The sequence below is a fragment of the Felis catus genome, chromosome D1 (genome assembly GCF_018350175.1).
Source record: "Felis catus isolate Fca126 chromosome D1, F.catus_Fca126_mat1.0, whole genome shotgun sequence".
NCBI classification, from domain to species: Eukaryota; Metazoa; Chordata; class Mammalia; order Carnivora; family Felidae; genus Felis; species Felis catus.
In genome coordinates this window covers 13,525,401-13,552,812 of record NC_058377.1, presented here as the reverse complement: position 1 = coordinate 13,552,812, position 27,412 = coordinate 13,525,401, and the positions used below count along the sequence as shown (strand labels likewise).

Below are 27,412 nucleotides of genomic sequence, written 5' to 3'. Positions count from 1 at the left end.
GGCACACTCATCCCACCAGGCCACCCACCCCAAGGCCGAAAACCTTGGGGAACAAAGGATCGAGGGAAGAGCAAGAGGGCTAGAAAAGACGAAGACAAAGGGAAGGAGAGGAAGCCAGCTCCCGAGAAGACTCTGCAGTCTCTCTCCATGGTCAAGGCCCCCTCTGTCCCTAGGGACCGGCGTTGTAAAGGGTGTGTGTCCTAGAGGAGTCCAATTCGACATCTTTCCCCCTCAATGCTCTCAACCTCCTCTTAATTGCTCTGGAAGGAAACCAAGAAAAGAGAAACTAGGAAGAAGAAAAACATTCGGCTTGATTTTCTTGGATAAGAACTTAGATAAGGAAATCCATTGGTGTTTATTGAATAAATAAATGAATTAATCATTAGCCTATCAGCCACTATATCAAAGAACCAATACTTGAATCAGGAAATGAATTAGGAAATCAGTGAATTTAGCATGAACTCAGATTTCTTAACCTCCTGCTCCTGAACACAAACCTCTTTATCTTTGTCTATTGACAAGGTATCCTAAAAAAAAGGTGGGGGGAGGGGGTTTTGTTGTTTTTTTGTTTTGTTTTGTTTTTTTTACTATCAAGGGCCTGACTCACGAAAGGTCTGCATTGAGCTAGGCCCTCATAAAAATACTGGAAAGACCCCTACCCTTTGTGCATGAATACTAGGTAGCAGAAACAAAAATTTTAAACAAGGGAAAGAAATATTTTCCAATATATTGAGTTCAAAGCCGACACTGCATAACCCAGCCACAGGGCAGGGTTAAATTTTAGAGCATTGCAACTTTTGAAGGTTCTTTCAACTGTGCTTTCCTCCTCAGTGTGTTTCAGATAAAACTACCTTCCAGCACATCACTTCTGACAGATGTCATGGGGTGTGCCCTTCTACCAGGTTGAGCTCCCCTGGGGACTTGTCTATGTCTTCTTCCTCTTGGTATTTCCCACCATCTCCAGTATCCAGGACCTTGGTGGCAACATGGCGGCCATCAGTATACATTTCTTGAATTGAATTCAACCTAGTTATGTCCAGAGCTCTCGCTTTTCTCCCAAAGACCGTGCTTCATTAAGCTACAGCAAATGTCAATCGATGGTCATTTGTAAATAGCAACTTTGTTGTTTAAGGCCAAATACCCTGGAGTCATCCTAGACTTCTCCCTGGGATATGATTCATAAATTCCACTGGCACTGGTAAACCAGCCTAAAAGACACAGCTACTTGCCAATTAACTGTTCCTAATAACTTGAGGGAGCTGAGAACTCGATACCTAAGATCCCATTAAGAGAGAGTGTCCTGCATTTTGATACGAGGGCAGTAAGAATATAAAGAACAAGAAAGGAAGAAATATTTGTCTCTGAGAGCATAATTTATATTCAACAAATTGAGAAGGGCCACCTGGGGGTCAAATAGGAGTAGGAAGCCAAAAGAAAATCCCTGGCCTGGGAAGAAAGGACGCATGAAAGCAGAAAATGAGCCAGAGGTCCTGAATGGCCCAGAGCGAGTTTTATTGGGCAGAGGATAGGGTAACATCCTTCAAGACTCCTTTTGTGTCTAACAGGGAGACAGGGAGACAGGGAGGGGGAAGAGCGGGAGACCAAGGTGGGAGAGAGAGCAACAGGCTATGTGTGAGTGACACCTAGGGTGCCCGCACTCTTTTCCCTGCCTGGAAGCAGACGACTTCCTTCCCTGACATCACACCATGTGGGGGCAGGGGGAAGAAGTTTGGCCTGAAGACTAGAGAAAATCGAGTGTCAGAGAGGGAAAGGGTCTGAGCGACCATCTTGCCCCGCCCCCCCCACCTTACAGATGAGGAGACTCATCCAGGGGAAGGGAGAGGAGCGGCCCTGCCTGACGTCACCTCGTCTTCTGCCCACCCCCACCCCCACCCAGAGGAGCAGACGGATGTTCCAACAAAGCACACTGCATCTCCGTTCGTGTTTTCATTCTCTTTCCTACTGCCTTTCAAACAAGTCCTGGATTTTGAAAATACAGTCTCCGACTCTGACAAGTCTGAACTGGAAGAATGAGGGGAGGGGCCAGGGATGAAGAGCCCTCCCCGACGTAAGGGGTCTGCCCCACCCTACGTAGAAAGGAAGCCGGAAGGCAAGCCCCGTGCAGGGTTCCCAGATACCAGCCACCTAAGGAGCACCTGGAGAGCGTGTTCATAAGACCCATAGCCTTGCCTCACTCCGGAAGACTCCAACTCCAAACATCCAGTGTGCAAATCCGTGTTTTTTAACCCGCACCTGATGTGGTCCCTATCCACTGTGTTTGGGAGCCCTGCCTTAGAAGAGAGCACCCAGGTAAACCCGGGGAACCTTGGCCTCTCACCTGGTATCCGGATGCGAGTGGCTGGCTTCTTTTGCCCATCCGTGGGTCCCCACTCACCGCTCCTGACCTCCCCAGTTGAGTCAGTGAAGACAAGAGACGAAACCAATGGATCAGGAGAGATACTGGGACTCCTCTGAAGATGCTCTGTCTATCCGAGGTATGCTTGGTTCCAATTTTAATTATTATCGGTTCTGCCCTTCAGTCCCTGAGGGAAGGCCGACCTGAAACAGCGCCATGCATGCCCCAGAGTGACTCGTCAGCCCCCGGTTCCACCTTTTGCCAGCCCGTGCAGGACATGTACCTCAGCAACTGACCCCCATTCTGGACCAGCCCTTGATTTAAGGCCACAGGGGAAGTAATTAAAGATAATTGAGGCTGCAGCTTCTAAATGAAGACATACTGCCACCCCGGTGGTAATTAATCACCTCCTCCCCCCTTCCCATCATCCCCTCTGCCTCAACCAGCATTTGGTTCAGACCAAACTGGGCCTTATATCCACACGCACAGGCAGCCTTCCGATCGCCCCGCAAACCTCGTCACGGCTGCCATGCTTTAATTACCACCGCAGCTCGTCCACAACGTTTCCCACTGAACTTTTTTTTTTTGTATGTGCACTGAATGCAACAGAAGGCACCCATGGTTTCTGACCATCTCACTTCCCCAAGTCTACTGTGGAACATTCCAAAAAAAAGATAAAAAGCAACGCTCCCCAGTTGGTAAATGTCAACCATCTAGGTTTTCGGCACCAGCCTTGGGTTTTACGTGCCCCACGCTATTCTAAGCTGATAACATAGATAACCCATCTGGTCATGGCCTGCCTTCCCTCCCAGGGTGGGCAAGGGATTACAGCTGTTTTAACGCCGGGAGGCTCAGAGTCTGTAAAGAGCCTTGTGCTCTGAACAGGGGGACAGTTATGTAAGTCCACTGAGCTCTGGCACTGCGGGGCATTGGGCTCCAAGTGGCATCTAATTACAGGGAGGCTGATGGCCACAGTTGAAGATACTGTCACAGGACCCAAGCCTCGGCCTGCTGATGTCCCGCCAGCAGTTGCACTAAAACGGAAATTAAGCGCAGTGTCATGGCCATTTAGGGCATTAGGAACGGAAGGCGCCCGGGAGCTACTTCCTGGCCCCTTGCCCACCTTATTAACAAGGTGCAAACAAGGACCAGTGCTGGGAGAGGGAAACAGCTGGAGAAAAGAGACCTTCTCTGCAGGCAGAGATATGAGGAGAGGAAGGGGGTGCACGGAGGCTGTGTCCCAAATCACCTTGGCTGAGAAGGCAATTGGCTTGATAAATGAGGAAAAATGCTCAACCTCTGGATGAAGCTGTTTAAGGAATATTTGCTAGGTTGCAAGCACTCTCCGGGTCTTGGACTTCCACTTGAACCACCCGTCCCCCAACACATGCACAGACACACCCCAGGGGGCGGGGGGGGGGGGGCTGGGGAAAGGCATGGGAACACATGAGCATTCTTCGACACCCCCTTCTCGTCAGTTGTCACTTGCTTGACACCTTCAGGCTAGTGGGTCCCTGCAAGGCTTCGCCAGCCTGCCAAGTTCTCTCCCTCTGAATCTGGGAAATCCTGGCCTTGGCCACCAGCCAGCCCTGGATAGAGGGCTGTTTGCTAAATAAAGACCACAGGTCCCAGCGCTGGAGGATCCACTGAGAGCTTACCTGCCACCCCCCACCCCCCCCACACACACACCCTGCTTTCCTCTCCTCGGTCATCCTGACCTTTGTTTCTGGGCATTATCCCTGCCAAATGACCGAAAGTCTCCTCCTAGAAAATGTAAAGCCAAGACCAGGTCTGAGCAAGGCAGCAAAGAGAATGAATACCATGGCCTCTTCTTCATGTCAACACCACTGAAACACCCCCATGTACTTCAGGGGGGCTTTTACTCACCTCCAGCCAAACCAAGCTGGGGGTGGCAGGATCCCAGGAATCCCGAAACAGCCAGCCCACACCTTCCATTCACTGCCCTGCTTTCTTTTTTCTTTGCCAACAGCTGTAGCAGAGGTGAACTGGGACATGGGAAACACCAGCTCCCTTCGGATAGGGGGGAAAAAATTAAAAAGCCCGTTTTTCTGTCCTGTCAGGTCTGTTTAAGTATTTAATGAGGTGAGATAGTACCAATAAATTTAACATGGCACAATAACTCTGATGATGTGGGCCACAGACTAATAAGCTTCTATCCCAGGGACAGAAGAGTGATCTTGCCTTCGCTAGATCTTATCGGGTTTGATTGCTTTGTTCAGATATTAAAAAGGTTGAGCAAGGACTTTCGGGCACTGCCACAAATCTATGCGCAGCCTACCGGCCAAGATAGATTGAAGCTAGGCCTCGGAATACAAGGCTGTTTATTTTAATTGACAATTGAGAGGGTGGAATAGGTGGAGGGTGGGTGGGAGCCACTGGGCGGGGGGCAGGGGGGGCGGGGACCAGGTGGCTGGATTGTGTGTGGGTTTTCTCTTTCTCTTCAAAGCCTGTGGCAAAGCTTCAAACCTGAGGGTCTATCCAATTGAGTGTCTGCTGCTGGGGCTTCAAAGGGTCTCTTCCCCACTTGTCTTGAGCAAGGAGACAGGCCACTGACCCGTGTGTCACCAGTGATTTTTGTCCTTGCCTTCCATGGGGTGAGGGTCGCCGCAGACTATTTGTGTCCAGCCCAGGATGTTGCTCCCATCTGCACTGAGTCTGTCCTCTCCTCCTGTAGATTTATGGGGCTCGTCGCTCAAGCTCTCTGAGGTCAGAGACCACATGCTCCACTTCTAATTCCCCCAAAGCATGCAACCAGGATCAGAACTCCTAAAGTGTGGTATGCACACTTGGGGGGTAAGCGCGATAATTTTACACTTGGCATGTGAGCAAACATTTCTAGGTTAACATTTACACGTTAATATGAATGTGCATTGTGTGTCTTACGAAAGATAGAATGGATACGTCACACGTCTTTCACAGATATTATTACTTGGGATGAGGCGAACGTAGACTATACGTTTTAAAAGTGGGTCATGTTCAGGTAAATTATTAAATAAATTATAGTGCAGGGAGTATCCAAATGAGTAAAGTTGGGGACGCACTGCATCATGAGCTGACATCAGTTAATTGAGTAGTTGGTTGGGGGTGGGGGGGCTTTGCGATTGATAGATTTTTCTTCCCTCTAAGATTTTATTATGAAAATTTTCAAACCTAGCAGAAGAGCTGACAGAATTACATCGTGAACACCCATATACCCACCACTTAGACACTACAATTAACATTTTGCTGTTTTTTCGTCATATACCTGTCTGTCTAGCCGCCTCTTGTATCTTCCATCAATCTAGCGGATGTTTCTGGATGCATTTCAAAGTAAATTGCAGTCATCAGTGCACTTCACCCTTAAACACCTCAGCATGTATATCGTTAGAGTTCAATATTTGTTTATGGTTCTTTTCTGACGAAGTAAAATTTACCTACCACTAAATGCACAAATCTTAAGTGCATAATTCCATGAGTTTTGGTAAATGCATACACCTGTCTAGCCCAAAACCCTATCTGAACAGAACATAACCATCACCCCAGAAAGTTTCCTCATGCCCCTCCCAATGAAGCCCCCACCCATCCTACCACTGTTATGCTCTTTTCATTGTCTTTTTAAATTAATTAATAAATTTATTTATTTTTTTTAAATTTAAATCCCAGTTAGTTAGCATACAGTGCAACAATGATTTCAGGAGTAGATTCCTTAATGCCCCTTACCCTTTTAGCCCAACCCCCTCCCACAATCCCTCCAGTAGCCATCTGTTTGTTCTCCAAAGTTAAGAGTCTCTTATGTTTTGTCCCCCTTCCTGTTTTTATATTATTTTTGCTTCCCTTCCCATGTGTTCATCTGTTCTGTGTCTTAAAGTCCTCATATGAGTGAAGTCATATGATATTTGTCTTTCTCTGACTGACTAATTTAGCTTAGCATAATACCCTCTCGTTCTATCCATGTAGTTGCAAATGGCAAGATTTCATTCTTCTTGATTGCTGAGTAATACCCCATTGTGTATATATACCACATCTTGTTTATCCATTCATCCATAGAAGGACATTTGGGCCTTTTCCATACTTTGGCTATTGTTGATAGTGTTGCTATAAAACATGTGGGTGCATGTGTCCCTTCGAAACAGCATACCTGTGTCCCTTAGGATAAATACCTAGTAGTGCAATTGCTGGGTCGTAGGGTACTTCTATTTTTGATTTTTTTGAGGAACCTCCATACTGTTTTCCAGAGTGGCTGCACCAGTTTGCATTCCCACCAGCAGTGCAAAAGAGATCCTCTTTCTCTGCATCCTTGCCAACATCTGCTGTTGCCTGAGTTGTTAATGTTAGCCATTCTGAAAGGTATGAGGTTGTATCTCATTATGGTTTTGATTTGTATAACCCTGATGATGAGTGATGTTGAGCATGTTTTCATGTGTCAGTTGGCCATCTGGATGTCTTCTTTGGAAAAGCATCTATTCATGTCTTTTGCCCATTTCTTCACTGGATTATTTGTTTTTTTGGGTGTTGGGTTTGATAAGTTCTTTATAGATTCTGGATACTAACCCTTTATCTGATATGTCATTTGCAAATATCATCTCCCATTCTGTCAGTTTTCTTTTAGTTTTGCTGATTGTTTCCTTCGCCGTGCAGAAGCTTTTTATTTTGATGAGTTCATTAGTTCAATTTTGCTTTTGTTTCCCTTGCCTCCAGAGACATGTTGAGTAAGAAGTTGCTGTGGCCAAGGTCAAAGAGGTTGTAGCCTGCTTTCTCCTCTAGGATTTTGATGGCTTCCTGTCTTACATTTAGGTCTTTCATCCATTTCGAGTTTCTTTTTGTGTATGGTGTAAGAAAGTGGTCTGGGTTCATTCTTCTGTATGTCGCTGTCCAGTTTTCCCAGCACCACTTGTTGAAGAGACTGTCTTTATTCCATTGGATATTCTTTTCTGCTTTGTTAAAGATTAATTGGCCATACGTTTGTGGGTCCATTTCTGGGTTCTCTGTTCCATTGATCTGAGTGTCTGTTTTTGTGCCAGTACCATACTCTCTTGATGATTACAGCTTTGTAGTATAGCTTGAAGTCTGGGATTGTGATGCCTCCTGCTTTTGTTTTCTTTTTCAAGATTGCTTTGGCTATTTTGGGTCTTTTCTGGTTCCATACAAATTTTAGGATTGTTTGTTCTAGCTCTGTGAAGAATGCTGGTGTTATCCCTATCAAAATAACATAGGGATTGCATTGAATATGTAGATTGCTTTGCGTTGAATATATAGTATTGACATTTTAACACTATTTGTTCTTCCTATCCATGAACATGGAATATTTTTCCATGTTTTTGTGTCTTCTTCATTTTCTTTCATAAGCTTTCTATAATTTTCAGTATATAGATTTATCACCTCTTTGGTTAGACTTATTCCTAGGTATTTTATGTTTTTTGATGCAATTGTCAATGATATCAATTCCTTGATTGCTCTTTCTGTTACTTCATTGTTGGTGTATAGGAATGCAACGGATTTCTGTGTGTTGATTTAATATCCTGCCACTTTGCTGAACTCATGGAACAGTTCTAGCAGTTTTTTGGTAGAATATTTTGGGTTTTCCACATAGAGTATCATGTCATCTGCGAAGAGTGAAAGTTTGACCTCCTCCTGGCTGATTTGGATGCCTTTTATTTCTTTGTTTTGTCTGATTGCTGAGGCTAAGATTTCCAATTCTGTGTTGAATAACAGTGGCGAGAGTGGACATCCCTGTCTTGTTCCTGACCTTAGGGGGAAAGCTCTCAGTTTTTCCCCATTGAGGATGATATTAGTGTTGGGTCGTTCATATATGGCTTTTATGATCTCGAGGTATGATCCTTCTATCCCTACTTTCTTGAGGGTTTTTATCAAGAAAGGATGCTATATTGTGTCCAATGCTTTCTCTGCATCTATCGAGAGGTTCATGTGGTTATTGTCCTTTCTTTATTGATGTGATGAATCACATTGATTGTTTTGCGGATATTGAACCAGCCCTGCATCCCAGGTATAGATCTGACTGACTTGGTCGTGGTGAATAATTTTTTTAATGTATTGTTGGATCCAGTTGGCTAGTATCTTGTTGAGGTTTTTGCATCTGTGTTCATCAGGGAAATTGGTCTATGGTTCTCCTTTTTAGTGGGGTCTCTGTCTGGTTTTGGAATGAAGGTAATGCTGGCTTCATAGAAAGAGTTTGGGAGTTTTCCTTCCATTTCTATTTTTTGGAACAGCCTCAAGAGAATTGGTGTTAACTCTTCCTTAAATATTTGGTAGAATTCCCCTGGAAAGCCATCTGGCCCTGGACTCGGTTTTTGGGAGATTTTGGATTACTAATTCGATTTCCTTACAGTTTATGGGTCTGTTCAAGTTTTCTATTTCTTCCTGTTTCAGTTATGGTAGTATATATGTTTCTAGGAATTTTTCCATTTCTTCCAGATTGCCCATTTATTGGTGTATAATTGCTCACAATATTCTCTTATTACTGTTTTTATTTCTTCAGTGTTGGTTGTGATCTGTCCTCTTTAATTCTTGATTTTATTTCTTTGGGTCCTTTCCCTTTTCTTTTTGATCCAACTGGCTAGGGGTTTATCAATTTTGTTAATTCTTTCAAAGAACTGGCTTCTGGTTTCATTGATCTGTTCTACTTTTGTTTGTTTGTTTTGATAGCATTGATTTCTGATCAAATCTTTATTATTTCCTGTATTCTGCTGGTTTGGGTTTTATTTTTTATTCTTTTCCAGCTCTTTAAGGTGTAAGGTTAGGTTGTGTATCTGAGACCTTTCTTCCTTCTTTAGGAAAGCCTGGAATGCTATATACTTTCATGACTGCCTTTCTGTGTCCCAGAAGTTTTGGGTTGTGGTGTTATCGTTTTGGGTTGTGGTGTTATCATTTTCATTGGCTTCCATGTACTCTTTAATTTCTTCTTTTTTTTAAAAATTTTTTTTTAATGTTTATTTATTTTTGAGACAGAGACAGAGCATGAACGGGGGAGGGTCAGAGAGAGGGAGACACAGAATCTGAAACAGGCTCCAGGCTCTGAGCTGTCAGCACAGAGCAGGACATGGGGCTCGAACTCACGGACTGCGAGATCATGACCTGAGCCGAAGTCGGCCGCCTAACCAACTGAGCCACCCAGGCGCCCCTTTAATTTCTTCTTTAACTTCTTGGTTAGCCCATTCATTCTTTAGTGGGATGTTCTTAGTCTTCAAGTATTTGTTACCTTTCCAAAATTTTTCTTGTGGTTGCTTTCAAGTTTCATAGCATTGTGGTCTGAAAATATGCACGGTACGGTCTTGATCTTTTTGTATTTGTTGAGGGCTGATTTGTGTCCCAGTATGTGATCTGTTCTGGAGAACATTCCATGTGCACTGGAAAAGAATGTATATTCCACTGCTTTAGGATGAAGTGTTATGACTCTATCTGTTAAGTCCATCTGGTCCAGTGTGTCACTTAAAGCCAGTTTCCTTATTGATTTTCCATTTAGTTGATGTGCCCATTGCTGTGAGTGGGATGTTGAAGTCCCCTACTCTTATGGTATTATTATCAATGAGTTTCTTTATGTTTGTGATTAATTGATTTATATATTTGGGTATGATCACATTTGGAGCATAAATGTTTACAATTGTTAGGTCTTCTTGGTGGATAGACCCTTTAATTATGATATAATGCCCTTCTTCATCTCTTGATATAGTCTTTCTTTTAAAGTCTAGATTGTCTGATATAAGTATGGCTACTCCAGCTTTCTTTTATCGACCATTAGCACGATAGATGGTTCTCCATTGCCTTACTGTCAATCTGAAGGTGTCTTTAGGTCTAAAGTGGGTCTCTTGTAAACAGCATATAGATGGATCTTGTTTTCTTATCCATTCTGTTACCCTATGTCTTTTGATTGGAGCATTGAGTCCATTGACGTTTAGAGTAAGTACTGAAAGATATGAATTTATTGCCATTATGTTGCTTGTAGAGTTGGAGTTTCTGGTGATGTTGCCTGGTCTTTTCTAGTCTTTGTTGCTTTTGGTCTTTACTTATTTATTTATTTCGTCTTTTCTCTCCCTCAGAGAGTCCCCCTTAAAATGTCTTGCAGGGCTGGTTTAGTGATCACAAACTCCTTTAATTTTTGTTTGTCTGGGAAACTTTTAATCTCTCCTTCTATTTTGAATGACAGCCTTGCTGTATAAAGAATTCTTGGCCCATATTTTTGTGATTCAGCACATTGAATATATCCTGCCACTCCTTTCTGGCCTGCTAAGTTTCTGTGGATAGGTCTGCTGCAAACCTGATTTGTCTTCCCTTATAGGTAAAGGACTTTTTTTTTCCCCTTGCTGCTTTCATGATTCTCTCCTTGCCTGAGTATTTTGTGAATTTGACCATGATATGCCTTGTTGATGGCCGATCTTTGTTGAATGTTATGGGAGTCCTCTGTGCTTCCTGGATTTTGATGTCTGTGCCTTTCCCCAGGTTAAGAAAGTTTTCTGCTATGATTTGCTGACATAACCCTTCTACCCCTATTTCTCTCTCTTCCTCTTCTGGGACCCCTATGATTCTGATGTTCCTTTTTAATGAGTCACTGATTTCTCTAATTCTTAAATCGTGCTCTTTTGCCTTAACCTCCCTCTTTTTTTCCTGCTTCATTATTCTCCATAAGTTTGTCCTCTATACTGCTGATTCTGTGTTCTGCCTCATCCATCCTTGCAGCCATGGAATCCATTTGAGATTGCAGCTCAGTTATATCACTTTTTATTTCATCTTGACTAGCTTTTGCTTCTTTTGTCTCCGCAGAAAAGGATTCCAATCTATTTTCAGCTCCAGCTAGTATTCTTATTATCCTGATTCTAAATTGTGGTTCAGACATCTTGCTTATATCTGTGTTGGTTAAATCCTTGGCTGTCATTTCTTCCTGCTCTTTCTTTCGGGGTGAATTACTTTTTTTCATCATTTTGAAGGGAGAAAAGGAATTAATGATGTAAAAAGTTAAAATTAAAAAAATTAAAATTAAAAAATTAAAAGCAAACACACACGCACAAATCCACACAAATCGAATAAATGATGCTAGATCCTAGGTGTGTTTTAGTCTGGGTGTTGAAAGGGGCTTCATAGGTTAGAGAAAAAAGGGGAAAAAGGAAAAAAAAGGGAAACTTTTGAAAATTTGAAAAAATGAATACAATGAAATAGAATAAAATGAAATGATGGAGGTCAAATAGAATTTGAAAATTTTACAAAACAGTAAAAAATGTAGTAGAAAAAAATTAAAGAAAAATGTTTTTTTTTTTTTAATTTTTTTTTTCAACGTTTATTTATTTTTGGGACAGAGAGAGACAGAGCTTGAACGGGGGAGGGGCAGAGAGAGAGGGAGACACAGAATCGGAAACAGGCTCCAGGCTCCGAGCCATCAGCCCAGAGCCTGATGCGGGGCTCGAACTCCCGGATGGCGAGATTGTGACCTGGCTGAAGTCGGACGCTTAACCGACTGCGCCACCCAGGCGCCCCAAGAAAAATGTTTTAATAAAAATCTAAAATAATAATGAATTTTTCTCTTTCTGTAATCAAGAAAAAGAAAAGAAAAAGAAAAAAAAAGAAAATTGAATAAATGGACCAGCAAGCAGACTGAAATATGATTGAAATTATATTGTTTTCCCCTAGAAGTCAACCTATGAAGCAGTTTATAGTCTGTCAACTAACCAGGCAGAGAGACTTGTGCTCCTGAAGATCGAGGTTGGCCCGTTTGGGCGGGGCTTATTGTCATGGTTCCGTCCTCCACTAGATGGCGCTACTCAGCTTACAGGGGTACATTGTTGTGGTGCTGGTAGGTGCGTATGCGCATGCGCAGGAATGTTGAAAATGGTGTCACCCAGCTACCCGGTCTCTGGTATCTGAATTCTGTTCTCTCCGATCAGCAGTTGCACACCCGTCCTTTGTCTCCAGCTTCCATCCACTCCCCGCTTTTATACTGTCCGCGACCAAGCCGTCAGGTTGCCAGGCGGCTCCTGCCTCCTGAGTTTTATCTCAGATGCGGCTGTGTTTCCAACCCCTCGCTTCTGAGGGACTGCGGCTTTGACCCGTTGTGCCCCTCTGCTGGAGGGTCTCATCGAGCTCTGGCCGGGTGCTGGCCGCACCCGGGATCGTTTACAGGCCTGCACTGCTGCTGCTGCCGCCCAGAGACTGCGGCCGGTGCCAGCCCCCCCCAGAAAAAGTTGACGCGATCGTATAGCAGCATCACTTCAGGGTTTCTGGAAAATCACAACACCCATCTGGCACAAGCCTTCACCCACAACGACCTTGTTCCAGCACCAACGAATGTGGTTGTTCTCCAGGATCCAGTGGACCTTTGCCTGTGGGGAGTCCTCCCAGCAGGGGAACTACCTGTCTCCATGTGGCCCGAACACGCCCGGACTTCACTCTTCTCCTGGGGATTCGCCCGTCTCACCAGAGCACCACCAGGTATGGAGCCGCGGCGTTTCAGACTCTGCACTCCCCCTGTTTATAGAGTCTTGACGGAATTTAAACCCTCTCCTTTCTCCCTTTTTAGTTCAGTCCCTGCAGCTCTTTCTACTTTTCCACTTTCTCTCCAGTTGCTTTTGCGGGGGTGCTTTTCCCATGTTCTCCCCGCCATCCCGTCCTCTCTCAGCAAACAGAAACAGCTCCCTGCCCTCTGTGGCTTCTGTTCTCCCCCAATTCACCTCTCCGTGCCATGTGTCTGCTGGCGTCTGTGGTTCAGGTTGTGCAGATTGTTGTGTTAATCCTCGGATCAGTTTTCTAGGTGTGCAGGGTGGTTTAGTGTTGATCTGGCTGTATTTCATGGATGCAAGACACAAAAAAACCTTCCATGCTGCTTAACCCTCTTGGCTCCTTGCTTTTCATTGTGTATTAGTTTTGCCTATTAAAGCAGTTTATATGGGGGCACCTGGGTGGCTCAGGCAGTGAAGTGTCCAACTTTGGCTCACGTCATGATCTCACTGTTCATGGGTTTGAGCCCCACGTCAGGTTCTGCACTGACAGCACAGAGCCCGGAGCCTGCTTCAGATTCTGTGTCTCCCTTTCTCTCAGCCCCTAACCTGCTCGCACTCTGTCTGTCTGTCTGTCTGTCTGTCTCTCTCTCTCTCTCTCAAAACTAAATAAACACTAAAAATATATATTTTTTAATTCATATGGATGGAATAACACACAGTGTATTCTTGTGGAAGGTTTCTTTCACAATGTAAGGCAAGGTATTTTTGAGATTCATCCGTGTTGATGGATGTATCAGTAATTGGTTCCTTTTCATTGCTGGGTCGTCTCCTCCCGATGTATCCACCCTCCTGTTGATGGACATCTGGGCTTGCTCTGTCTCCAGCTTGGGGGCTATAATCAATAACGGTGCTATGAATGTTCTTCTACAAGTCTCTGTAGATATACATTTTTATTTCTTGTGGATAGATAACTAGGAGTTGCATTGCTGGTCATAAGGTTAGCGTAGGTTTAATTTTAGAGAAAAAAAAAAAAAACCCTGCAAACTCTTTTTTTCCACGTGGTTGTATGCTGCCACCATCAATGTGTGGGAATTAGAGTTGCTTCTCATCTTTGATGACCTGTGATGTTGGTCTTTCTAATTTTAGACATTCCAGTGGGTGTAGTGGCATCTCATTGCTGACCTTTTTTTATCCATGTGCTTATTGGCCTTTTGTAAATTGTTTTTAGTCAAGTATCTGTTCAAGTCTTTTGCCCATTTTTTTGATTATGTTGTTTGTCTTTTCATTGTTGACTTGTAGCAGTTCTTTATATATCTGGAATACTCGTTTTTTTGTCAGATATATTTTGCAAATATTTCCTCTCAGTCTGTGGTTTGCATATTTGTTTTCTAAATAGTGTCTTTTGGTGAGCAACAGTTTTCTATTTTGATAAAATCTAATTTAAATTTTTTTTGTTTTATGGCTGTTCCTGTCTGTATCCTGAGATAACTTTACCTACTCCCAAGTCATGAAGATTTTTTTTTTTTAACGTTTATTTATTATTGAAAGACAGAGAGAGACAGAGCGTGAGCAGGGGAGGGGCAGAGAGAGAGGGAGACACAGAATCGGAAGCAGGCTCTAGGCTCTGAGCTGTCAGCAGCCCGACACGCGGCTCGAACTCACAAACCGTGACACAATGACCTGAGCCGAAGTTGGACGCTTAACCGACTGAGCTACTGAGGCGCCCCAAGTCATGAAGATTTCTGAAGTTTTTTTCTAGAAGCTTTACAGTGTTAACTTTTACATTCAGGTCTATGATCTAGCTTGAATTAATTTCGGTATGTGGTATGAGGCAATGGTCAGGGTAAACTTTTTTCATATCAATAACCAGTTGTTTCAGTAAATATTATTGAAAGACTTTCTTTTCTGTTAGATGGCTTTTGTACTTCTGTCAAAAATCAAATGACTACATAAGTGTAGTTCTGTTTCTGGGCTCTCTGTTCTGCTCCATGGATTGATGGCTTTTTTAAGAACAAATTCTTAGAATGTCAGAGCCAGAAGGAAACCCTGTAATTCTTTGATCTATTGGTTTGTAAATTTTCTTGGATCCCAGACCCCATTAATAATCTGATGAATATTTTGGATTATCTCTAAAGAAATTGCACATAGATAGGAAAGTTTGTATATAATTTTAGGGGGCTCTTTGTCTTTTGACAAAAGAGGAAGTTGAGGCCCAGAGATGTAATTTCAAAAGGCTGCAGAGTTGAGCCAGTGACAGAGCTCAGGCTAGAACACAGAGCCTTTAACTGCTATATTGCCCCCCTCAAAAATGAGTAAGTCATCGTCTCTATTATCCAAGAGCTGACGTTATAGTGGGGAAGCCATACAGTTCACAACTATAATAGAAAGCATTGTCAGACAAGAACCAAACTAGAAGTATGTGCCTCTGGAATATGGAGAGCCTGGGTAGTCAGGGAAGGCTCTGTGGAAAAGGAGGCATTTGAGCTGGACCAGTGAGATATGGAGGGAGGATTCTCTGGTCCGGAGTATTCCAGGATGAGCAAAGCTCTGGAGTGGAAAGGATGAAGTTCCTCAAAACTAAAATCGTGTCTGTGTAGGTATGAAGCAATAGACATCAACATATTAATAAAGGTATTTTGATGGTCATAATAATACTGCTCACATTCCTGCTGATGAAAGAAGAGTCAGCGGCTGGGGAGGACTTCCTCTAGGCTGGTACTGTTTTTACATTCCGTCCCTGAAGCTATCACTATTATGGATTGAAAACTCTGTATTTCTGAGTGTCGTTAGCAAAGCAGGCTGAACCTTCCTTGTAGTAAAAAAGGGGGAAGTAGGGAAAGGAAGAAGTTGAGCAGAAAGCAGTCCTAGGTTGGCATCAGCAGCCCCCAAACTGGAACCTGTTTCTAAAATTTACTAATTGTGTGACCTTACATAAATCAAGGAGCCCTTCTGACCTCCCGTTTCCTCATTTGGAAAATGGGCCTGATCATAACAGCGGCCACACTGTGTTCTTGCAGTGTGCCAGGGATATAAAATATGTGGGAGCACGTCACCCTGGGCAGAGAACTGTGCAAAAGGGGAGAGTCTTCATTGTTGTAAAGAATTGCCTTGGGCCTCAGCTCTAGGAGCCCAGATTACTGGTACTGAGCAGTGACTCAGGGAGTGGTGGGTGCCAGGGGAATCACGGGTACCACACTCAGAGCCATTCCGTGAACAATGCCTTCCCTCCCCAGAGGCTAAGAGTTAGGTGGAAACTCCAACTTTATAACATTGGTAGGCTTCATGTGTGATGTTTCCGTTCAAGGCCATCCTTGAAGTTTATTTAACTGTATCTCTACTGTGTCTTAGATTGTTCCTCTTTCTCTAAGCACACTGCTGACAACGAAAACAGGGGAGTCCCTCTGTCTGTAGTCCCCTAATCACATGTGTGCCAAGATGAGAGAGCTAGAACATGCCAGAAGCTCCACCCCATCATAGTTCCATTTGGTCGGGTGCCCAAAGCAAATCCCAGTATGGAACCTGGCCTGCTCTGACCATGACAAAGAGAAGACTGGTCTGAATAGTTCATTGACTCGGGATGTTTTGCCCTGAACACAAAACAAAACGAAAACGAAAACAAAAACCTAAGAGTGGCTTAATAGATGTTGGTTGATGACCAGATGTTCACTAAATCCACTGAGAATAAAAAAGACAGCACTTAAGATTCAGCTTGGGGGAATCTCAATTAGGAAGTAAGAGGAATTTCTTAACAGTAAGGAGTATTAAATATCTCTGACTAATGAGGGGTGATGGAGTCTTTCTTTGAGTGTAGGGTCCCTATTCAGTTGTTTACCCATCTCTATATTTAGCCCCTCACCTCACTCATTCTTTCGGCAATCATGTATTAGCCAAGCACTGCGCCCAATACTAGAAATACAAATAAGAGTGGAAATAATTTCTGTCCTTGAGACTCTCTCCCTGGAATCTTTTTGCAAGATGTAAAATTTCTCTGAAAGGTATACAACAGCTCATAACACCTTAATGGAAATGCATTTTTACGTTTCTCAGGTTATCAGACTTGGTGTCTACTGCAGGGGATGGTGGAGGCTGAAGAGAACGGGAGGGACCTTTTTATGGTTTGGGATTCCGTTGGTTTCCTCTTGCAGCTCTAACAAATTGCCACAAACTTAGTGGCTTAAAACAACACATATTTATTCTCTTGCTGTCCTGAAGGCCAGAAGTCTGAAATCAGTTTCATTGGGCTGAAGTCAAGATGTGAGCAGGACTGGCTCCTTTCGTCAGGTCTGAGGGGAGAATCCTTTTCCCTGACATTTTCAGATTCCAGTGGCTGCCCGTGTGGCCTGTGGCTTCTTCCTCTGTGTTGAAAGCTCATCATTTCAATTCTTCTGTCCTGCCTCTGATTTGGACTCCTCTTGCTTCCCTCCTATGAGGAGTATTGTGATTACATTGAGCCCATGAATCTAATCCAAGATAATCTCTCCATCTCAAAATCCTTAATTTAATCACATCTGCAGAGTCCCTTTTGCCATATAAGCTAACATTCACATGTCCCAGGGATTAGAACATGGTCATATTGTTGGGGGTGGGGGAGTGCAGGGGGTGCTATTATTGAGGCTTCTACAAGGACAAAAATACTAATGTAGCAACTTGGCCTTTGTATCCAGGATTACCCCTGCCATCATACATTGCTGAGGTCAGTATGGGCCATGGGATAGCATCTTGGCCAATGTCACAACCAGCTGATGCTGACAGAGCCACTGGTACCTTGTGATATGGCCAGCCCTGTCAGGGAATGTAAGAAGATAATGTACTGGCTAAAGGCAAGATAATGGACAAAATAACTCTTTCATATCCATTCCACTGCTATAATAATGGCTAACCCTTCTTAAGAATTTATTATGTACCAAGTACAATGATAATTATCCTTTAAAGTCATTTATCCAAGTAATCTATGTACATAATTACAAATATATATATATATCATTATATGTAGTGATATCATGATATATATAATATATATATTATATATATATCACTATATATATATATGTCACTATATATATATCACTGGAAGACTCAATGATACAATAACAGTCTTCTGATCTATTCCTTCTCACCCCCTCTGTCCCATAGAGGCAACCTCTCTCACTCTTAGTAGTTTCTACTGGCATTTATCTCCAGCTTTTAAACAACATATTTATATTGCTATTTCTTGACTTATCCATTTTAGACAGTTCCTAGCTACTAAATTCCTTTTATTGCAGGTGAGGCGTTTGCTCTCTAATATTCCATCACCTTCTTGCTACTATCTCCCCCCTATCCTTCTTTTATAATTATATCACAATTTGGGGTTAAATTAATACTCTGTGTTTATACTTTTATGACTACATAAGTATTATTCACTGCTGAGACAGGCAGTTTGCCATAATTATGTGTCATTTCTCATACATTGTTTTTCCTGGAGTTTGTAATTGCCTGATTTTTTTTTAATTTGGTGTTTTGTGTGAACCACTTTCTCTTTTCTCTACCCAAATGCTCCAACTGATTGATCACCTAGCAATAATTTTCAAAACATTTATATCCAACCGTGTACATCGTTGTAAAAAATAAATAGCACTTTAAGACTCAATCAGACAGTTGATTCCTTTTTTCCCCACAGTCCTCCATTCTCCCATTTCAGTCTGGACCTTTCCTCTTGAGCTAAGGACAGGACTCTTTCTCTAGGACTTTGCTTTTGCCATTTTCCTGCCCTAGATACCCAAAGGCCCTTCCTCAGATGAGTGAGTTTGAGCTCAACTTTGTCTGCATCAAAAAACTCATTCCCTTATCTACCATTTTATATAGCTTTTAAGAAGTCAAGTATTCTAAAGAGTGGCTGCAGTGTTTAAGCAGGAGGTAGATGCCACATGGGTGTAGTTACCATTGGCGGTTGCATCGTTTTTGAACTGTACACTTGCAAACACTTTCAAAACAGACAATGGTTCTCCAAGTGTTGGTATTTGCTCTTCACACCTGGAATAAACAGCATGCAAACAGAGATTTTTTTTTTCCTTAACCTCGCAGACATTTCCATGTGAGTTTGTTGCCACTTTGGGAATCCTTCTTTCCTACTGTAAGGCTTTGTTCAGAAGCAACATCTGGTGTCTGTGGGTTTTTTTTTTTTTTCTCCCTGATTTATTTATTTTCTCTACCTTTCCCTCGAGGTCTGGAAAGATTTCCATTGGGCATATAGACTGCCCAACCGCAGGGTTAATGTAGCTTCTATCTGAACCACACACCCTTCTGCCCACCCACCCCCACACCCTGTTCTCTCCCTCTCTCTCTCTCTGTCTCTCAAATACACACACACACACACACACACACACACACACACACACACACAGACTCCCCGAGCACTTGGACGCAACCCTATTGAAGACAAGAGAAGGGTCTGATCAGTGTCAAAAGTTGTGAGTCCTACTCACCTGTCTGGACTGGAATCATGAGGGTGAGGGGCACAGGAGGGGAGAAATGGGGAGAAATGAGGGGATTAGAAGCTACCCCACATTTTCCTCAATGCCATTTTGTACCTTCTCTTCTCCATGCTCCCAATTTCTGCTCAAGCAGAGACATATACCACGGAGAAGCCAAAAATTACCATCAGATTCTATCAACTACCTAGGTGAAACCAGAGAATCCACAAAGGGCATAAATCCTTTCAGAAGCAAAGCCCTACAGATGCAATGCCACTGAAGTGGTCCTGCAGCATAGCTCTCTCTTCTACTTTCTCCCTTGCTCTGTTTTCCCTTTTCTTCTCCCTCCATTTTTCTCTCACTCCCTCCCCTTGTTTTTCTCTAGTGCTCCTTCTTTAAAAAAAAAAAAAAAGAAAGAAAGAAAAAGAAAAAAAAATGAAACAAACCAGCCACCCTCTTGTTTATCTGTTTGTGCTCTGTGCACGGAGCTCGGGGACCTCCCCAGAATAGTTTATTATGGCTTTTCTGTTTAGCTCGACTGCAGTATAGCAGAGGTAATACAATCATGTCTCAGCTCCATATGGTCTCGGAGGCTGACAAGCAGAACAACCCCTGCTTTGTTTGTGTTTTACTTACGGTATTATGTGAGCCACGTGGGGCTGCTGTGCTAGGTTCCTCCCGCAGGACAGATCAGAGAAGGAGCCAGGCTCCATGTCGTCTCTCCCCAACCCCTTCCACTAACACACACACACACACACACACACACACACACACACACACACATACGCACATTCTGCAACAGCCCAGGGCATGGTGCAGGTGAGGGGGTGATGATCAAGCCCAGAGCTTATCAGGGAGGCGCACTGGGATGGCCAGGTTGTTGGGGCAAGAAGAGGAAGGTGAAGCAAAATTCATTGAAAGTATGCACATATTTTCCTATGTGTGTAATGCTCATACAACTCTTTGGAATATGTATCTTTGCCCCATGCTCTCTCAGAGAAAATGGAGGGCAGTAATCCCACTTGGCCCTTTTTCTATTGAGTGGTAGTCCTGGAACCAAACCTTTGTCTGAACTCCAAAGGCATTCAGTCTACTACAATGTCTCTGTCTACAACAGGTGGGTGGCTGGGGTTCTTAAGAACTCTTCTCTTCTCTTCTCAGCAAAGAGCCTATTTCTACTGGCAGTGATGCAGGGTCAGTCATCACCCTCCTCAACTTGAAACAGAACATGGTAATGTAAGGTCACAAGGGCTTAACATCATCTTCAGACACACTCCAAGCAGCCATGGGCCTCTAGCCTTTGGAGCCAGTGGGGTACCATATCTCAAAAGCATTTTGAAGATGGTGAGATTTCAGGACAGCATACTTACAAGGTGGTGTTGTCATTGCTGCCGTGACAATCAGATTTTACCTAAAAATGGAGAGAGAATGACTCAGTGGGAAGGAGTTAAGAAAATATTAGAGATAGAACAATGGAAGAGCCAAGCCACAAATAATTACTGGGTATCTTCAAGGTGCTAGGTTGTGGACAGGTCCACTAGGTATACAGTTTAGAATTTTTTTTTTTTTAACAAAAAAGAACCAATGACAGGTACTGGAGTTCCACAATTTTGGCATCTAAACCATATGAAATAATAATGCTAGCTAATATTTTTCCATGTCCTCTATAAGCAGACTCTGTTCTGAGTGTTATTCATTCACTATCTCATCGAAGCCTTACAATTACCCATGAAGTAGATGCTATTATTAATAGTACCTGGCACACAGAGGTGACCAATAAATATTTGTTGAATGAATCATCATCCCTGTTTTCAAGGCGAGGAACCTAACCCACAGTGATATTTCACATTGCCCAGCTGGTGAGGGGTTGAGTGGGAGATGTAGACCCAGACAACATAACTCTGCCACCTGCCTGCTAAGCCACAGTTCAGCACAGTCTGCATTTTTTTTAATGTTTATTTATTTTGAGAGTGAGAGTGAGCAGGGGAGGGGCAGAGAGAAGGAGAGTCACTAGCAGGCTCCAAGCTGTCAGCATGGTGCCCAGCGTGGGTCTCGATCTCACTAACCATGAGATCACGACCTGAGCTGAAATCAAGAGTCGAGCAGTTAACTGACTGAGCCACCCAGGCACCCCCACCGTCTGCATTTTTAAGCATCTCATTCTACTGCCTCTCCTTGAGGCATTTACATTGAGTTTTCCACCTGATAGTAACCCCAGATCTTTCATCATATTATGTGACCCAATATCTAGTTTGAAATAAATGACCACCCTATGTGCAAAAAGTGGCAAAGGGACCCTATGTGGCCGAAGTTGCAAGGGGACCCTACCGTAGAGGAAACAGGAGAGTGGTGAGCATTGTATCTAAGGAGAAGCCAACAATTTTACTGGAGAAGAGTGAGAGAAGCCCAGGCTGCGGGCACCCCCAGCAAGGGACACCAAGACTGGCTCCTGTCTAGTCTGGACCTGAAGAAGGGCTTGATAGGGAATCTGTTATTGGGAGGTGGTCCCAGCCATGAGCAGTAACCATCTCCTCCTTCCATCTTCGTCTTCAGACCTCAGGCCTCAATCACAGAGGCTGATCCCACACGTATTTGTATCTAGAAGCAGTAATCAGTTTTAGCCATAGTAGCTGTGGCCATGGTGGTCTTGGTTAGCATTCATGTGAGCACACTGTATATGCTAGTGACTTTACATACATTTGCTCATTTACTCTTCTCATCCCCTTCGTGGGATCAATATTATGAACCCCAATTTGCAAAAGAGGAAATTTATATCCTAAAGGTTAATACCAAGGTTACACAAGATAGCGTCCAAGTAGGAATAAATAATTGTTACGGGTAGCCTTGAAGAACAAAAGGCATCTTTAAAAATCATGCTTGGGGGCTTAATTGTGGGAGAAAGTAAAGGAGAGTTCCGTTCTTTCCCTTGGAAACAGTAGAGGGTTACGGGGTGGGTGCTATGTATTTGAGCATCTGTATTTTTTAGTACAAGCTAATTGAACCACCTGATTCTCCTCCACCATCTGTCTCCGAGACTGACTATCATACTCCCCACCCACCCCCCATCAGCCAGTCACTATAGCAGCCTGGAGCCCAGAATAGTCCCTAATTTCAGCAGAGCTGAGAAGAGATGGCTTTGCATTATATGCACCCACGACCCGGCGCCTCTGAAAAAGAGGGTGCCTCGCATCGTTTCCTTCTGCAAATATTTACTACCTACTGTGTACCAGGCACATTTCTAGAAATTGGAACAGACCAGTGAACAGAGCAGACTGAAAATACAAACCAAAACCAAAACAAGAAAAAGAAAAGAAAAACCTGCCTTCATGGAGATTACGTTTTGCCAAAGAGGCTCGCAGTGTTCAGAACCATCAGTCCACTCACCTTCCTCAAAGGCAAGTCAGTTCACAGGATCCCAGACATAATGACGGAGCTTCACAGTGCTAAGCTCCTCAAACGGGACCTGTTGTGACATCCTCCCAGCATCTGCCCTTCCTTGATGAGCCTTTTGTGCCAACAGGGTAAGACAAACGGGGGCGAGTGCCCAAGTCTCCCTAAGTCAAATCCCGCCCTGTCAGCAACTGTGACTCGTCCCCTCTCCAGACCCTGCACTCTAAGCCCTTGCCTCTTCATTGGTTTGCATCATAAATGTGTAATGCCAGTCTAAGAAAAGCACCCAGCCCAACCCGCTCTGCCTTGCATCCATAACAACCTTATCAAAGGGTTTTTTTCTGAGCACGGAGAACAGAGAGCCCTCCAGGTTTTGATTCATAGCAGGTGAAGGCTGGATGTGCTGAAAGCTGATTGAAATCAGCGAGGTCAACAAAATACAGCAGAGAGTGCACAATAATTGGGAGAGAAGCATCGCTTCCTTGTTTTTTTGTGTGATCCCCTGCACTTTCTAGCTCCTGCTTTTAGAGGGAAGTCTTTGTCTTACACACTTTATTGCATTGGTGTGTGCTTTATTTGTATAAACTTTGGGTTTTGCTGACCCACAATTTCCTCCCCCTTTGTCCTGTAGCCGACTAGACATTTTGGTGGCGGGGGGGGGGGGTCAAGGGGGCTTGAAGGGAGGGGACTTGAGACTCTCTGGATTTTCATGTCTGGAGGAAACACACACACACACACACACACACACACACACTCACACACACAAAAACATGCCGTTCCATTTTGTTTTAGAGCAAAGTTGACTCTCGACCCATAACCATCTGATGCTAATAGGAGTTACTGCTTATCAAGAGTGTCATTCTGACCAACTCAAAGGCAAGTAATTGTACTGTATTCAAAGTCTGCGTCTGCACATCCTCACGCACGCACGCACGCACACACACGGTCCCTTTGTAGAGGTTCTGTCTAGACTGAAAGTTCTCTGAAGGCAAGAACTTTGTCTTGTTCAGTATACCTGAATACTCAGGGCAGAGCTCAGCACATGGCCCAGGATAGATAAATGTCAGTGGAATGAATGAATTCTCAGCTGAGATTTCATGATGCTGCGAAGGGTCTCCAGGGCCTCTGCCACACAATGAGACATGAATCTGTAGGTGAGCTTTACCTGTCCCAGGAAAAGAGAAAAGTGTTACATGGCCACTGCACAGAGGAGAGGCTGAGACTAACTCAGAGCCTTGGAGAACATTGGTAGTGGATACTTAAATGGAAAGTGACATTCATCAGGCTCTCGGGTCCGGAAGTGCCTTTGTTAGCCAAGCGTCGTGTGTTCAAAGGTTGTGTTGGTTTGGAGTCTCTTCTAGACTGGCCCAGGGAGTTTTACCCATTGGATTCCATCCCATCAGAAGGAACTCAATGTCCTGCTCTCCAAACGGTTGATCATTATTACTTCATCTCACTACCTGTTCCAAAAAGTTTGCTGTCTATCTTGACACCCTCCCTGTGAAGACAAAGCATGGTGCCTCGATCCCTGGTCCCATAGCTGAACTAGGAATGTTCTGGAGACCACCTTTTAACCTGTGAGGCTCACCAGTAAACACCAGAAATATTATTCTTCTCAGATGGACAGCCTTTGCTGCTGGTTTACAAGAGACCCTAAGGCATATGCTGCCACCCATGTAAGGGACGTGAAGGTGTCTTCAACACAGTAGAATGCTCATCTTCCCATCTGTCATTCAGAAGACACTGAGTCAGGAAGTTCAAGGCAGTAACAGCCAGATAAGCAGCCAATTCTGCCATCATCTCTCATGGGGGGCACTGTGAAACCCTTCTAATGGATCTCTCCCTGTGACCTTTTTCAAACCGCTGTTTTGGAAAAGGTTCAAAACAGTAAATATAGAGTTGTCCTATGCCCCAGAAATTCCGCTCTTAGGGATATGGCCAAGAAGAATGAAGACATACGTCCGCACTCAAACTTGTATGTGAATGTGCCTAGCAGCGTGGTTCACAATAGTCAAAGGTTGGAAACAACTCAAAAGTCTATCGGCTGACGAACGAATAACTAAAATGCAGTCTATCCATCCATAAGAACGTTCTTCAGCAGCATGGAAAAGATTCTTGAAAACATTACAGTAACGAAAGAAGCCAGTCACAAAAGGCTACGTATTATAGGACCAGGCAGAGCTCTAAAGACAAAAAGTAGATTGGTGGTTGCCTAGGGCTGGGAGGAGATTGAGGGTATGTCGAGGGTAGGGTGGATGTTTGTGCCAAAGGGTATGAGGTTTCCACTGGGGGTGATGAAAATGTTCTAAAATGGATTGTGGTGATGGTTGTACACTATAAATAGGTAAATTGCATGGTATGTGAATTATATCTCAATAGAAGTGTTACCAAAAAAAAAGAAAAATAGAGGAAAAAAAGACTAAATCTGCTCATTTCCCTACCAGAGACTTCCCTGGCACGCCATCAACCAAAAATAAAACCCAAGTCCCTTGGCCTCAAAAACAGTCCCTTGACAATCCTACCCTATTTTTCAGCCTCGTCTTCCACTCCCTTTGACAAGTACCTAAACCCTGAGTCTCCGGGTCTCTCCTCTTCTGGAACACACCATGCTAATGCTGCCACGGGAACCCCAGCCTTTGCCAGGTGTTATCGCAGTGCCTTCCCCCTGCTGTCCACCTGACAAATACCGGTTTGTTCTTCAGGACGCGAGATGAACATCACCTCTTCTGTGAAGCCTTTCCCAGCTTTTCCGGGGATGGCTTCTCTCACTTCTGGGCCAGCACAGCATTCTGTTTATAGTCTGTTCTGGTGCTTATCACATTTTATTTTAATTACCTGTCTACATAGTGCCTTCCCCACTAGCCTGGACCTTGGGCACTTCAAGGACAGAATTGTTGCCTTATTTATCTTCGAACGCTTCTCTCCACCCTGCCTCCACCACACGTCACTAAACAAATGCTCACACACACGCAGAGACATGCACAGTTAGGATTATGCACAGCGACCCATTAGAAGTAGTTACCAGGGACGCCTGGTGGTTCAGTCGGTTAAGCGTCCGACTTTACCTCAGGTCATGATCTCATGGCTCATGAGTTCGAGCCCCACATCAGGTTCTGTGCAGACAGCTCAGAGCTTGGAGCCTGCTTCGGATTCTGTGTCTCCCTCTCTCTCTGCCTCTCCCCTGCTCATGCTCTGTCTCTGTCTCTCTCAAAAATAAATAAACATTAAAAGAATTTTTTTTTAAAGTAGTTAACAAATGTGAGAGGGAACATTCGATGTCCCCAAATGTTAAAGGGAAAGGAGGAAGGAAAACAAAGAAGACTGACTCTGTCGCAGGGAAGAATGAGCTTTGAATCTCATCTCCCCTCCATTGGAACTGAGCAACCTTGCTTAGCGACTTAACTCAGGTTTTGTCCCTCACAAAAGACACCGCATAGCCAGGTGGTCTGATAATCATTTTAATAACGATAGCCGAGTGGTTACCCTGCGGTGGTCACTGGTGTTCCCTGTATATGTCATTAATCCCTGCAGCAGCCCTTTGAGAGAGGCACGGCCAAGCACATTTCACAGGTGCAGGAGCTCAAGGCATTGGGAGATGGGTCTCTCTGACCCCGTAGCCAGGTTCTCACCATCTCAAAAATCTGCATGTGGAAACTGGTGGTTGTTCCTGATTACTTCACTTTCTTCTAACTTTCAGAGGACCCTGGAGTAAATGGCACTCGGGGCCGCTCGAAACACACCTTCCTGGCTTGAACCGTGTTTGGTTCAGTTGCCTTTCAAAATCAGTTTCCAAAAAACGGATTTCACCGTGGGGCGGATGGACACCTGCTTCACTGGGCTCTGCCCTGCCTGGCCTCGCTTGTTTTAGGGCTCAGTTCCAACCCGGCCTCCTTTAAGACATCATCGTAGACGGCCTTTTTCTGTATCTTTGAGGCCTTACAGGCTGGGCCGCTTATTTTAACCACATACCTCTAAATGTCACCTTCCATTCACAGGCAGAATCGTCACTCGGTACCCCTCCTTCCCTCTCCTTTTCGCCCACAGATCTGTGCCGTCTTGCAATACAGGTTCTGTCCTCCCCACTCAGAACTGCATCTGCTGCTGCTACCTACAGCCCTACCTGAGTGCCAGGTCACATTCTTCAGAGCGCTGCTCCCTGGCCCACAGCACTAACTCTGCCCCCTGGACACTGCCTCCTTCCTCCTGGGACCTCCTCAGCAGTGCACTGCTCCTTCCCTGGTCACCTTCCCCCCTTCCCCACTCACCTCCCTACCTGGGCCTACCTGCGGCCAGGTATAGCCCTGGACTCTCCTTGGAGTGTGGTGTTTCCTGTATTTCAAGCTCCAGCCCTGACCTCTTTCCTTAGCGCCACTTGAGTGTCTCCACCTGCCTTCTGGACATTTCTATTTGGACAACCTCAGTGTCCCTTAGCATTCAATCTGTCTAGACCCTGTGAGTGCTGCTTTTGTGTAATACGAGCTGTGAGTATCTTGAGAAACCGCAAATACCTCTTGCGTTTGTCCACGCCCCCACATTAACCTGGTGTCAGTGTCGCATAAGCTTGTTTATGCTACCGAAGGAGTCAGCAGAGATGGGGTGTATACTTTTTTGATGAGCTCTCCGTACTCTACCTAGCTCGAGATCTAGGTATCCAGACTGCATTTTGTACCAGGACTCTTCCTACTAACGGTCAAGAAATCATCCTCGGGTGCCTCCTCTGTGCCTGGCAGTGTGCCAGATATCTCTTGAGATGCAATGATGGTTGCTACGTA

General features: G+C 44.2%; 1 protein-coding gene across 9 annotated transcripts in view; it reads left to right on the top strand.

Moving 5' to 3' along the window:
* Positions 1–27,412, top strand: part of CADM1 (cell adhesion molecule 1) — a 442,451-nt gene that overhangs the window by 15,258 nt on the left and 399,781 nt on the right. For 6 of the 9 annotated variants that reach the window (XM_045038335.1, XM_045038334.1, XM_045038332.1 and 3 more), the window contains exon 1: positions 12,157–12,790. In XM_045038335.1, coding sequence (XP_044894270.1) covers positions 12,166–12,790 — 625 coding nt within the window. In that variant the 5' untranslated portion in view covers positions 12,157–12,165. Of the gene's footprint in view, positions 1–2,462; positions 2,496–12,156; positions 12,791–27,412 lie in introns of those variants that run through there. The other 3 variants (XM_045038337.1, XM_045038336.1, XM_045038338.1) reach the window with 2 other exon arrangements.